The 13902-nt window shown below is 35.2% G+C and overlaps 3 protein-coding genes across 3 annotated transcripts; all 3 read right to left on the bottom strand.

Annotated features, from left to right (window-relative positions):
• LOC109327501 (28 kDa heat- and acid-stable phosphoprotein-like) lies at positions 1794 to 4288 on the bottom strand. Its single transcript, XM_019560673.1, has 8 exons — positions 4131 to 4288; positions 3409 to 3446; positions 2889 to 2969; positions 2714 to 2797; positions 2574 to 2608; positions 2347 to 2432; positions 2109 to 2174; positions 1794 to 2023 (listed from the first exon to the last, which is right to left on the bottom strand). Exons 1-8 carry the CDS (start codon positions 4195 to 4197, stop codon positions 1989 to 1991), a joined length of 492 nt encoding a protein of 163 aa, XP_019416218.1. The 5' UTR covers positions 4198 to 4288; the 3' UTR covers positions 1794 to 1988.
• Positions 5423 to 6662, bottom strand: LOC109327475 (transcription factor VOZ1-like). Its single transcript, XM_019560636.1, has 2 exons — positions 6593 to 6662; positions 5423 to 6459 (listed from the first exon to the last, which is right to left on the bottom strand). The coding sequence occupies exon 2, from the start codon at positions 6269 to 6271 to the stop codon at positions 5900 to 5902; it is 372 nt and encodes a 123-aa protein (XP_019416181.1). The 5' UTR covers positions 6272 to 6459; positions 6593 to 6662; the 3' UTR covers positions 5423 to 5899.
• LOC109327474 (transcription factor VOZ1-like) lies at positions 7716 to 13097 on the bottom strand. Its single transcript, XM_019560635.1, has 5 exons — positions 12954 to 13097; positions 12124 to 12371; positions 10923 to 11072; positions 8886 to 9387; positions 7716 to 8752 (listed from the first exon to the last, which is right to left on the bottom strand). Exons 2-5 carry the CDS (start codon positions 12349 to 12351, stop codon positions 8193 to 8195), a joined length of 1440 nt encoding a protein of 479 aa, XP_019416180.1. The 5' UTR covers positions 12352 to 12371; positions 12954 to 13097; the 3' UTR covers positions 7716 to 8192.

Here is a 13902-nt window from a genome sequence, read left to right as displayed (position 1 = left end):
AACCCCGGTTTAAACAGAATCTCTTGCATCACAGTGATATCTTCCCTGAATTTCGCCCACCAAGAAAGACCTAAAACGATCTTCAATCTCATTTTTGAACCCAAAATTCAAAAATTGCCCTTTCTCCCTACTTGACAAATGAAGCCTTGGTTGCCCATTCATAAGAATTTCCTTCCGGGAAGGACCATCCCTTTGCATCTTTGGCATGCCAAATTGATGATTGTGTAGATGGAAATCCTCCTCCTTCCTATTACTCTGAACTGCTTGGGTAGGATAGAAAATTCTGGTTGATTCATTTCTATTATATTTTGGATAATTAATTTTAATTTTTAAGTTTCCAATCCACAACTGCTCCAAGTCATTGAGAAGTTTGCCATCATCTTCCGATTGTCTGAATCTGACGAACCCAAATCTTTGGCCTCTTTTGTCTCTTTTTTTAGGAATGATCACATCCCCAACCTTACCCCACTTAGCAAAAAGAGACCACATTTCTGCAACTCCATGTGAATCTGGAAAATTTGAAAAGAAAAAAGTAATGCTGTTTTCAATGAAGCTGAAATAACCCGATTGTTGATCTCTGAAGGAAGCAACCCTGAAATTTGGTTCATTTACAACTCCTTTCTGTTTGAAACCCTCTTCCTCAAGACCACCGCCTCTCTTCCCCTCTCTCTTTCCCTCTACTCTCATTTCCCTACTACATCACGTTTGTGGCAGGTCGTGTAGTTCTTGGATTGCACACCAAACATTTCCTTCAGATAGTAGTCTCACAACTAAGAAAGTTAGATTTTATTTGCTACTAACGTTATCAAAATAACCATTTCAATGTATTCGCTTCTATTTTAGATTTGGCAGTGAATCCTTATAACTTTTTTTGTGACAATTACGGTACCACATCGACCTGATTAAGGCTATTGTATATATATTGAGAAACATGTCATGGTAAACATGAAGAACAATGTTGGGTGTCCTTTTTTTGGAGGAGTCGAGCCTCAGTGCAACAATAAAATTGTTACTTAGTGATAAAATGTTACATATTTAAATCCAAGAAATAGCATCATCACTTGCAAGATATAACTCGGACACTTATCCTCATACCCTATTAAGTGAAAGCATCATGGACAAAGTAACCCCTAACTGTATTGGAAGTTTTATGTTAAGGTTTTCTCAGACTTCTTATACCTCAGTTTAAACAAACCATTTGGGTGAACACCATAAGCGAAATTTCATAAATTATCTTTTACTTTTGGTTAAATTATCTACATTGATACAAAAGACACGTGTTTAAAAACATATTTGCTTTTGTATAAAAATGACATTCACTATTTTAATAATTTTTCCAACATCTAAGATTTAACTTGAAAAAAATAAGTTTTGTTGGACTTGACAAACAAGCTGGATATCCAAGTTAGTATTTTGTTAAACCACTATCGTTTTACCTACAATAGCTTTATTTGAAGAATCTAAATTTAACAATTTCTTAGATCAAACTAACTTTATCTCCTACTTTTCATGTTTTATTCTACACATTTCAAAAAAACCATCTAAAAATTTGCCATAATTTCCTTCATGAAGCTCAATGTTCTATTTCAGGATACCAAGAGCTGGTTATGATGCTTACAATTTTCATGGAGAAACAGCATTAACACAAGCATAATAAGCATGGTTACCAAGAAAATGAGTTGAAGGATCAAGAAATAACAACACATTGTGATCTAAGACTTAGATGCAACAACATTTTTGTTAAAAAGTTCATTATAAACATGAAATGAAAAGCAAATTGAGGATACAAAATAGACAGAAAAAGGAATTGCTTCCCTATGCCAGATGTGAAGGAAAAGTTCTATAATTAAGATTTCAATCCACAGAATGAGTAAATAATTTCATTACATGTTACCAAGGTGGAATGGCATAGTCCGATATAATATAAATAGACACATTCCACCTGCAAATTGGAGTAAAACTGAGCCAAACGACATCGTCCACGAGATCTACTTGCGTCCTTCAGCTTTCTTCTGTTCTTTGGCTGAAACAATTGATTTTGTTATCAGTTTCAAGCATTGGAATATCAGCAAAGAGTAAGCAGAGATCAAACAGCATTTAAAACATACCAGCTTTCTCTTCTTCTCGCTTCTTAGCAGCTTCTGCTCTTTGTTGACGTATAAGAGCTAAACGATCTGCATGACAAAGATATAGTGTACCAATATTAGTCATCATTAAATGAAAGCCACGCTTAGTAGAAGTGTCGTTAAGACTAAGGATAAATCACACTTGTCATTTATCCCTGCAACGCAAGTTTTATTTCTGTTACACTATAATCAGAGACATTATTTCGAGAGCTACTAGTACCTAAATCTTTTCTTGATTGTTCTGTTTTTCCTTGCTCTTGCAGCCTCATATAATGCTCATGAGATCTCTGTTTCTCTATCTCCTCTCTGAAAACAGGCGTAAGATTTTTTCAAAAATTTAGAAATCTTCCTACGCAGAAGGTTCACTTAGGTATTTTGTAAATTTAGAACTGAAGGAATGAGGCCAAAAAAAATGTTCTACCCTCAAATAAATGAGATGAAGCATACCTTTCGCGCCTTGAGAGCTCAGTTGTTTTCCCAACCTGCAATGGGAATGAAATAGCATTATTGCATTATTCTTTCATATAATTTAACTATTACAAAGATGTATAAAGGGAAAAGGACCAAAAATGGAAAGATATACTGACATCGGCATCTTTAGCTTTCAAGTGCTTTGGCTTTACCAAGTTTGGGTTTTCAATCTCAATAACCCCTTGAGTACCTTTTGTCTTCTGCATGCATTATATAGCAACAATACAGTCAAAGTGAGAGAAACACAATCCCTCTATATCAGTAATTGATTGTAAACTGTAATATACTAACAGTAGTTTCTTCGTCAGATTCTTCTCCAGATTCATCCCCAGAGGTTTCTACAGATTCCTCCTCTTCATTTTCAGCTTCTTTCTAGTGAGTTCACACAAAAAAAAATCCCCACATTAAACAAAACTAACTAGTAAAATGTCTAAGGGTCTGTTTCAGAGGAGGGAAACAAAAGGAAAGAAAGGGTATATTCTTAATCTCAAGTAATTAATCTTTCGTTGAATTTATTATAATGGAAGGAATAAAGTGGTAGATTGTTATGAAATGTACATTACCAAAATTTATTTACTTTTATAAACATTACATATTGCATATAATTTAAAAATTAAAAATATACTCTTCTTCTCCTTTTCCTAGCAGACCCTAAAAGAAAATGGAAAACAACTTAAGACATTAAACTGTGTAAGGCTAAAAATGAATTGTCATGACAAAACCATCATAGATGCAAGATAATACATATCTATTTGTGTACATGTAAATGATAAGAGAGAAAGTAGAAGAGAAGTAGGAAGCAGAAGAAAACCTGTCTAAAAGTCTTAGGACGAGTAGAGGTACCAGCAACTGCAGTAATCAAAAGAAACATCTAAATTATCAGAACTGTTTTATCTGTCTATAACATCAAGAAAAAACACTTCTTTCTTCTTTTTCCTATTCATATAGACCATGATTGATGCCTCCTACCAATGAGGCATTGGTTTAGTGATGTAAAGACGCCTTCGGGTGACACTTGTTGGGAGGAATAGTCACATCCCGAAAAGGGTTAGTTCATTGCCCATAGGATGAGGGGTTATACCCAAAAAAAATTGATCTCTCATTCAATTGTATTGCAGCTTGTAGTTTCACAGAAAATAATCAAACAGAAAGTACAAAACTCAGCAAAAAAATTCACAAGACAAGTAGCTAGAATTAGTAATTTGAATTCAATTCAAATATTCAAATAACAACATAGTTAGAAAGCCTCCAACCCTGCACAGTGTATCCAGATCTAACAATTCCCAAACAGGAAGAAAATACTTTTTATTAAACAATAAGCATCCATATAAAAATTGAAGACATACCCACAAGCCAGAAATCAACAGCAATATCTTTCAAGCTAAAAAAATCATATTTTTCAAGTTGCAACAACAACAATAAACAATTTTAACAATTTTTCTTGGCATGAAACTTATTCATAGCAACAAAGCTTAATTTTTTTGTGGAAAATAAAGCGAAAATTAAAAGGGGAGTTGATTAAATTGAGCTTACTAAGCTCTTCTGGGGTGGAAAATTGGCGGCGACCAGTAGGCTTGGCTTTGAATTTTCCCCTTCCCATTGTGGAAAATAGCAACCAAGTTGTGAGGTTTAGCTGAGTACTTTGACTAACGTGAATAAAAGGAATACGAAAGGGGTGCACTTTGCCCAAGGTGTTGCTTTGCTTATCGATAATCTAATCAATTATAATTAATGTTATGTTCAAAATAAGCACAAATATTGGTTATTGGAAGTTGGAACAAAGACAAGTTGTAAAACTAAGGTCTTGCTTACTTTTTAGTTTAAGTTTTGAAATTTAAAAAACTAAAATTATTTTTGTTTTTTAGTTTCTTGTTTTAAAAAGTTGATGCTAAAATTATAATTTATTGCCCCCTATTATTTGTGAATATTCTTTATTCTCTCTATCGTCTGATGATACCCTCCACTTATGTAGAGAATGGTGGTTATCAGCAGGTGTTAAGATTGATTGTTTAGTAGTGACAACGACAACGTAAATGAGATCACAAATGTTGATGTGGTGGTGGTCGATGGCAAGGATGGTTAAGGTGGTGTACTAGTTAGGTTGATGGTGATAGTTATGATTGTAGTAATGGAGATGACGGTGATAACAAACCTAGTGATTGTCGAGATAGTTGTGGTCAAGACGATTGTATCAAGGTCATAGAGGTCTAGATGGTTGTCATAGTGGTTAGGGAGGATATGATGGTGGTGATGACAATGATAGTAGAGGCGGCAACAATAACAATGGTTACAACTATGGTAAGTGATTATCGAGGTAGTTATAGTCATTATGATGGTAATGATAATAATGATACTTGTTGTCGCTCTAAGCAAATCAATCTACTCTTATAGAGTGTACAAACAAGTGCACCTACACAATAAGTAATGTGGAGTATTAAAACTGAATTATCAATCCCATAATGATTGTTGTAGCTCCTATTCGTCCTCTTTTAGTATTGGTGTTTTAGGTTGCGTTTGAATGGTAGTGCCACTAGACCTTTAGTTTCACCTACGAAAAGAGATTAGGGAACAAGCAATTTGTAGAGTGTAGGATAGTAAAACGATATTATGGAAGGACTTAGACTTCTACCTTCCCCAATATAATCCTCATAATGCTAGTGGTATTTTCATAAAATACATTTTTATTCTGAGACTAAAATCATGATCATCTTCACTTAACTACAAATCAAGCAGAAGGTGAATTGATCCAAAACAAGGGAGATCAAATGAGGAATGACTTTCAAAGACTCCTTTTTCAACAGTTTTGTTATGGAAAAATTACTCAGGAGGGCTGAAACATTTACTACACAACCAATATTAGTAATATTATGTACATATGAAAGTTTGTCCTGCAGTTAGCACCAAAAGATAGGGTAAATTACTTACATTAGCTTAGGATATGGAAAATAGAGTCAGGGAAGAATCACAGCAATTTTGTGCCTAAACAATAGGTCAATTTCAATGATGCTAATTAGACACTAGCATTCACCAAATTGCTGATCATAAATTATATACAGCAAATAAGCTGAAGCAATTCTCTTCTGTGGTTAGAATTCCGTACCCAGCAGCCGCTAATGCCGTGCTCCAGTGAGAACGAGTTATTCACTATGACTTGACAAAGCAAAAAAAGACCTCGGAACCTTGTTTCTAAGATGAAACTGTAAAATGGCCAAATCAGACAAAGGATACGGACAAAAAGAAAACCCAGAACAGAATAATGTATACCAAGTTGAATGCAGCATCTTGCACCTCCTTCGATGAGATTATGTCCCATAATAGTTGCCCATGTTCTCAACAAGATAGTCATATGGTGCAACTAACCCATACTCATATGTTCCATTTAGTGGAGTTGAAGCCACTCTGTTTGAAGTTGAATAGACACTGCCTATGCCAACATTGGCGTTAATTTTGGCTCTGCCTTTAGCAGGCCTTCGGTTATCAGGAGGAAACTCAGCAGAGAGCCTTCCCATCTGCTTCTGCAGATCAACAACATAATCATTTGTTGCCTTTGCCTTTGAATTCTTCTTCCCTTCGACAAGCTTTAGTTCCAACCGGTATAAGGCACATGCATCACACTTGCTAATCTCATATTCAAAAAGGTGCCACTCAATATGGTTCAGTGGCTGCGGATCCATATAATAGGACCTCTTCAGCCCTGCAAATTCATTAACCACTTGCTTTCTAGATTCATGCCAACCACGTCCGCTGTAATCTGGCAATGACCTCTGCTTTCTGTTTCCACTCTCAAATGCTCTTCGAGGCTTATCAAAGAAGAGCCACTCCCTAATAGTCTCACCCTCAACAACAGAAAGATCAAAGAGCTCTGCAATCAAACCAAAAAATTAAAATAATTATAGAAAGAGCAATCCTGTCAATCTTTGTCCCAGATGCTTTTCCAAAACAATAGCCTATAATAATAGGTAAACCAACCAAAATATACTAGAAGATTAAATTACCAGGTGCATTCCATGGAGACTTTGCAGTTGCTGCTCCCTCACATTCTGGGATGCCAACATCTATTGGAAGTTGGAACAAAGACAAGTTGTAAAACTAAGGTCTTGCTTACTTTTTAGTTTAAGTTTTGAAATTTAAAAAACTAAAATTATTTTTGTTTTTTAGTTTCTTGTTTTAAAAAGTTGATGCTAAAATTATAATTTATTGCCCCCTATTATTTGTGAATATTCTTTATTCTCTCTATCGTCTGATGATACCCTCCACTTATGTAGAGAATGGTGGTTATCAGCAGGTGTTAAGATTGATTGTTTAGTAGTGACAACGACAACGTAAATGAGATCACAAATGTTGATGTGGTGGTGGTCGATGGCAAGGATGGTTAAGGTGGTGTACTAGTTAGGTTGATGGTGATAGTTATGATTGTAGTAATGGAGATGACGGTGATAACAAACCTAGTGATTGTCGAGATAGTTGTGGTCAAGACGATTGTATCAAGGTCATAGAGGTCTAGATGGTTGTCATAGTGGTTAGGGAGGATATGATGGTGGTGATGACAATGATAGTAGAGGCGGCAACAATAACAATGGTTACAACTATGGTAAGTGATTATCGAGGTAGTTATAGTCATTATGATGGTAATGATAATAATGATACTTGTTGTCGCTCTAAGCAAATCAATCTACTCTTATAGAGTGTACAAACAAGTGCACCTACACAATAAGTAATGTGGAGTATTAAAACTGAATTATCAATCCCATAATGATTGTTGTAGCTCCTATTCGTCCTCTTTTAGTATTGGTGTTTTAGGTTGCGTTTGAATGGTAGTGCCACTAGACCTTTAGTTTCACCTACGAAAAGAGATTAGGGAACAAGCAATTTGTAGAGTGTAGGATAGTAAAACGATATTATGGAAGGACTTAGACTTCTACCTTCCCCAATATAATCCTCATAATGCTAGTGGTATTTTCATAAAATACATTTTTATTCTGAGACTAAAATCATGATCATCTTCACTTAACTACAAATCAAGCAGAAGGTGAATTGATCCAAAACAAGGGAGATCAAATGAGGAATGACTTTCAAAGACTCCTTTTTCAACAGTTTTGTTATGGAAAAATTACTCAGGAGGGCTGAAACATTTACTACACAACCAATATTAGTAATATTATGTACATATGAAAGTTTGTCCTGCAGTTAGCACCAAAAGATAGGGTAAATTACTTACATTAGCTTAGGATATGGAAAATAGAGTCAGGGAAGAATCACAGCAATTTTGTGCCTAAACAATAGGTCAATTTCAATGATGCTAATTAGACACTAGCATTCACCAAATTGCTGATCATAAATTATATACAGCAAATAAGCTGAAGCAATTCTCTTCTGTGGTTAGAATTCCGTACCCAGCAGCCGCTAATGCCGTGCTCCAGTGAGAACGAGTTATTCACTATGACTTGACAAAGCAAAAAAAGACCTCGGAACCTTGTTTCTAAGATGAAACTGTAAAATGGCCAAATCAGACAAAGGATACGGACAAAAAGAAAACCCAGAACAGAATAATGTATACCAAGTTGAATGCAGCATCTTGCACCTCCTTCGATGAGATTATGTCCCATAATAGTTGCCCATGTTCTCAACAAGATAGTCATATGGTGCAACTAACCCATACTCATATGTTCCATTTAGTGGAGTTGAAGCCACTCTGTTTGAAGTTGAATAGACACTGCCTATGCCAACATTGGCGTTAATTTTGGCTCTGCCTTTAGCAGGCCTTCGGTTATCAGGAGGAAACTCAGCAGAGAGCCTTCCCATCTGCTTCTGCAGATCAACAACATAATCATTTGTTGCCTTTGCCTTTGAATTCTTCTTCCCTTCGACAAGCTTTAGTTCCAACCGGTATAAGGCACATGCATCACACTTGCTAATCTCATATTCAAAAAGGTGCCACTCAATATGGTTCAGTGGCTGCGGATCCATATAATAGGACCTCTTCAGCCCTGCAAATTCATTAACCACTTGCTTTCTAGATTCATGCCAACCACGTCCGCTGTAATCTGGCAATGACCTCTGCTTTCTGTTTCCACTCTCAAATGCTCTTCGAGGCTTATCAAAGAAGAGCCACTCCCTAATAGTCTCACCCTCAACAACAGAAAGATCAAAGAGCTCTGCAATCAAACCAAAAAATTAAAATAATTATAGAAAGAGCAATCCTGTCAATCTTTGTCCCAGATGCTTTTCCAAAACAATAGCCTATAATAATAGGTAAACCAACCAAAATATACTAGAAGATTAAATTACCAGGTGCATTCCATGGAGACTTTGCAGTTGCTGCTCCCTCACATTCTGGGATGCCAACATCTTTTCCTTGTGCCTTTGCACTAAGAGCAGAAAAAAGTAAATTATCCTTCAAACCAATGCCCCCAGGTCGTAGAACCGGGGCCATGCCTGGCGGCCCTTCATTCAAAGCTAGAGCAGCATGAAAGCTACTGCAATAGTCTTTACACCAGTCCAACCCTTGCGCAGGCCTCGGACAGTCCCAAAGTGCACATTTTGGGCCCAAATAGGCAGAAGGAGGAGGACAGATACTTGGTAGATAGCTTGATATATGAGGAATAGCATCCTCCTCAGAGTAACCTGTACTGTTAAAACCGGTATAAAAGCTGTGATCGAAGTCCTGATGCAAATCAAACTGATGATGTTCTAAAGCAGGCCTTTCTGGGTTGCTAGCTGCCAAATTTTGAACTCCTGAGGTATTGTCTTTGTATTCATCAACCAATGGGAAATCACGTCGCTGTTGACTCTGATTTACAGTTAGACCATGAAACTTATTACAATTACAGGTAAGATCCAAATCTAAACCTGGACAACATTGAAATGTTGGATTGAAATACTATATGTAAGAAGAAAAATTAGGCTTTGGGGGAATGTGTCAATCTTTAAAGGAGAGCAAGAAGAAAAGTAGAGAAATATTTTAAAAAAATCTAACCTACCAAATGTTGCGATTAGAAAATAGTCAAGCAGACAATGTCATTTGATGGATGTAGATCCGAAACGGTACACTTACAAATGATGCAGTCACCCTGTTAACCTATGAGACACTCTATGTCTCCTCTCGTTCCATAGATGGGCAAGAAATGATAGCAAAAAAATGCATATGCTCTAGAAAATGGCCACGTTGGACAGTTGAACCCAAAAAGCATGAGCTAGTCCAATATATACCCCTCATAAATAAAACGAGTAAGGTTGATTTTTATTTTATTTACATCAAAAGAAATATTATTAGATCCATTTAGATGAGAAGAGAGGAGAATACAAGAGGTAAGAAATTCTCGCAAAAACAAAAAGTATCACATATGCACTAAGCAATGGAGCCTTACATTAAAGTATGCCAGACATTATGCATATCTACCAAAGAAACACCCTAAAAAACTCAAGTGTCAAGCACCAAAGGGGTGCCAAAAGAGTTACCCTATGAAACCTAGAGACGAAAAGGAGCGATTGAAAATTCTACTATTCCTTTCAATTAAGATACATCAAAGAATGGCAAAAACAGCACACTTCCACACAAAAATTGGCATCTTTACATGTGCCAAAATCTCTAAGCTAAGTAAGGAGAAAAGTATGCAGGTCCATTGGGCAAATCCATGAATCAACAAAGATCCCACACAATCTCTTACAAAGAACTTTTGCAGTCAAGCAATGAAAGAGGAGATGAGCCCTGCATTCAGAATGTGACGCACACATTATACACATATTAAGAGCCAATGGAAGTTAGAGGTTTGCGCTTCTGAAGCATGTCATTCCTGTTAAGAACAAGAGTCCAGACAAAAGCCTTAAGCTTTGAGGGTACTTCAGATTTCCATCTGGATTTTTCCAAAAGAAAACTACTTGAGTTATGTAAAAAAAGTAAAGAACCAATTTTTTTTTTACATTTGAATGAACACTCCCGCAAGGGATCAAGGACCCGAGGGCCAGGATTGATTCACAATGTAAAACAAAAAACAAATTTGACCCCCAAAATATGCCACATTAAGCTTCAATCATATCAGTTTCAATTACGTACTAAGTAGCTCTTATGTAGTTTGAATTAACAACTTGATTTTCTCTCAACCACATACAAAGGATTAGGTTTATTATGTGCAGGGCATTAAGATCTAAGGATAGCCAAAACCAACCTTTTCAGTTAGCATTACACAATATCAACCATTTCTGAAGTATTGATGATTTGTATATGAAGTTAAAGTAATGCACCATATGAACAGCTAATGCTATACATACCAGAAAAATTATAGCCAAAATAGATGATTAGTCCACAAAAAGGAAAATGACACTCACCTCTTGGCATACGACCTTACCCCCAGTCAGCAGAGTCTGATCATTAGGTTCAGGCTTAGGTGCATCTAATGGACTAGAGGCATCATCTTCCTCCTCACAGAGCTGCAATAACCGACATATATCATTGGAGAATGATCCAAGACTGCCATCCTACATTCACCATAAATATCAGATTTCACAATCTCAGTGTTATCACTAATATGCCATTAAAGTTCAAACATGTCATTGCAAAAATACAGGTTAGAAGCAAGTATTCAGTATGACCATAGTTTTCAGCACAAGACCAGATTGTTTGGTCACTTAGTCAGACCAGAATAACTGGGAACTGGTCCAATCAACTCTTAAAAACCGGATTCCGATAAAAGGTAAAAAATGGGTAAAGGTTCTGAACTGGTCGCTCACACCTAAGTTGCATGGATACAAGTATAGTACCAATACTAGTAAGGGTATTGTATTGGCACCCGGTAAAACAATTTCTAAAATCAAGAGTAAGGATAAATAAATAATGTATTTGACAAAACTCTAGAAAGCATTTCAAGCAAACATATAAACAATACACATCATTTAATGAGAGTGGAGTAAAAGTATGTCTCATTTAGTAGCAGATCAAGCAGCTTGGGAACAAAAAGGCATTTTGCATAGCTTGCAACTTATAAAAGTGATACTTCATACTACTCATCAAGTGAGTATTCGGTAGGTACTGATGTGTACTTAATAAGTACCAGTACAAGACTACAAGGTATGTACCAAGCACGGGTATAGAAACAATTTTGAAGTACTCAAGCATCATAAGTTCACACAATTGAATTGATCCCCCTTTTATTGAAAATCCATGTTTTCCCCAAGAACAAAAAAGGAACATTTAATCATTTTCAAGACACGGAATATTGGGTTCCCACTTTATAACCAAAATTCAACATTTCTTCTCTTCATTTGTCCAAATGGACAAACAAATAGGAGCTTGTCAAGCAATAAGAGTTTGAATTTAATTTACAATGAGAAATGAAAGTAATCTCTTAGCATTTTACTTATTTGATGTGAGACGTGTATATATTTGAAAATCATACTATTATTAGTATGATACTTTTTACTTATCTGAGTAATAAATGAATTTAATTGTATTAGAAAGCCCAATAGATATACCTCGACTAAAGACCAAAAGTTACAGTTCAGAAGATGCACAAGCACTATTTGAGCTTACTTGCTGCAAAGAAGAAGCAGGTGAGGGTTCATTGAGCTCAGCCTTCCACTCACGAAGCATCTGATGGACTTGCTCCTCCAGGACTGCAGCGTCAACCGTACGGCTCTCCTTCCTGGCAAACTGCAGATCAAGGAACATCAGCTGGAGGTCATCGACACGGTTCTTCGCCTTATCCTTAAAGAGCATGTGTGGCGATGATTTGCAGCTGGTCTTGGAAATCTTCTTCATTGCTAAACCTTGAGTTAACCCTACACCGACCGATACAACAAACTAAGTTTCAGTCCACATAAAATCAACATCTATAGAATAAAAAAGAGATAAAACACAAGATACATATACAGCTTGCAGGTATGGTAATCATGATAAGAGCATATTCCAGCACATTCTACACACACCAAGAGTCCATAAATTCTAGCACAAAAAACCCAATAACCCCACCAGACAAATAAGTCAAATTCAAATCAAGTAAAAGATTCTCCACCCATTTTCAACTAAATAACCAATAAAAATAAAACTTGAGCATATATCCAAACAAATCAAAATTTTCAAAACCCATCTTCACAAATTGGAACCAAAATCTACAAAATCAAGTTAAAATGGTAAAGCAAAGCATAATGATAAGCCCTAATTCCTAATAAAAAGATAATCATAGCTAGAAGCAACATCACCAAGGCACTGGAAAGCACAACCGACCCAAGTAAATATTCAGTAAGAAATAAAAAACCCATAACCAAAATTGTATAAAAAAAGTTGCAGAAGAGAAATATTGCAGATCGGTTGTGAGATTTTTGCAGAGGGCTGAAAAAAGAGGAATGGTGATTAGTGATTACCTCAGATTATGTGATAAACACCTTTTTTCAAAAATGGTGGGTGTGTGATTTTTGAGCTGAAAAGAGAGGGTTCAGTATTTTTTTTTTCCCACGGAGAAGGTAAGGATCACGATAAGAAGATACTAAAAAGAAAGGGAAAGAGTATCTTGGTCGTTTAAGTGTTTAACTACTTATTTACTATTAGTTATATTTTATCTTTATATATTAACATCTATCCACCTGTATTTTTATATTATGATATTAAGAATTAAATTTGTATTTTTTATTTTAGAGAACTAAAATGTTATTGGATGTACTTCATTTATAATTTTTGTATTTATTATAATATACAACTTAAAGTAAGATGTATTAATTATAGTTATTTAGAATTATATGACTTTACTTTATAAATGAAAAATATTAAAGGTAAAATAGGAAAATGAAATCATGGTGGTAGTTATTTCAAGTTTTGGCTTTATATTATTACTAGCATGTCAACAAACACTTCTTGTCAACCGACCCGCATTCTTATTTCCTAGTATTAAATATTTAAGAGAATCATATTATATTTTTTGTGATAAAAGAAATATGAAAATGAATTATATTCTTTTAAAAGACAGCATTGATAATATGATATTTTTAGGTATGTAACTTTCACTCCTATCAATCTTTTTTATTATGTATAAAAACAATGTAATTATAGTTAATTAGAAGGGTAAAATAGACAATAAAAAGTATACAATATTAAATAGTTATACGATGTTTTGACTTTATATATAGATATAATAGTATAAATAATGGGAAATAGAAAGAAAGCGATAGGAAATAGGATTAATATTAGTCTGCTTTTCGAAATTATGGTAGGAAATAATATTGATATTAGTCTTCCTTTCGAAATTATGGGAAACTAGCAATGCTTATATGTATTTCTAACATGAGATATGATTTTTTTAAGATATATAAAGTTAAG

This window comes from Lupinus angustifolius, chromosome LG15 (genome assembly GCF_001865875.1).
Source record: "Lupinus angustifolius cultivar Tanjil chromosome LG15, LupAngTanjil_v1.0, whole genome shotgun sequence".
In the NCBI taxonomy this organism is placed as follows: Eukaryota; Viridiplantae; Streptophyta; class Magnoliopsida; order Fabales; family Fabaceae; genus Lupinus; species Lupinus angustifolius.
The sequence above is the reverse complement of the archived record's forward strand: the minus strand, read 5'-3'. Positions and strand labels throughout refer to the sequence as shown.

Coding starts and splice junctions, on each gene's coding strand:
- LOC109327501 (XM_019560673.1), bottom strand. CDS start 4,197: ATGGGAAGGGGAAAATTCAAAGCCAAGCCTACTGGTCGCCGCCAATTT. Junction 3,447..4,130: donor TTCCACCCCAGAAGAGCTTA/GTAAGCTCAATT, acceptor TGATTACTGCAG/TTGCTGGTACCTCTACTCGT. Junction 2,433..2,573: donor GAGCTCTCAAGGCGCGAAAG/GTATGCTTCATC, acceptor GCCTGTTTTCAG/AGAGGAGATAGAGAAACAGA.
- LOC109327475 (XM_019560636.1), bottom strand. CDS start 6,271: ATGGATCCGCAGCCACTGAACCATATTGAGTGGCACCTTTTTGAATAT.
- LOC109327474 (XM_019560635.1), bottom strand. CDS start 12,351: ATGAAGAAGATTTCCAAGACCAGCTGCAAATCATCGCCACACATGCTC. Junction 11,073..12,123: donor CTGCTTCTTCTTTGCAGCAA/GTAAGCTCAAAT, acceptor TGGTGAATGTAG/GATGGCAGTCTTGGATCATT. Junction 9,388..10,922: donor GTAAGGTCGTATGCCAAGAG/GTGAGTGTCATT, acceptor ACTGTAAATCAG/AGTCAACAGCGACGTGATTT.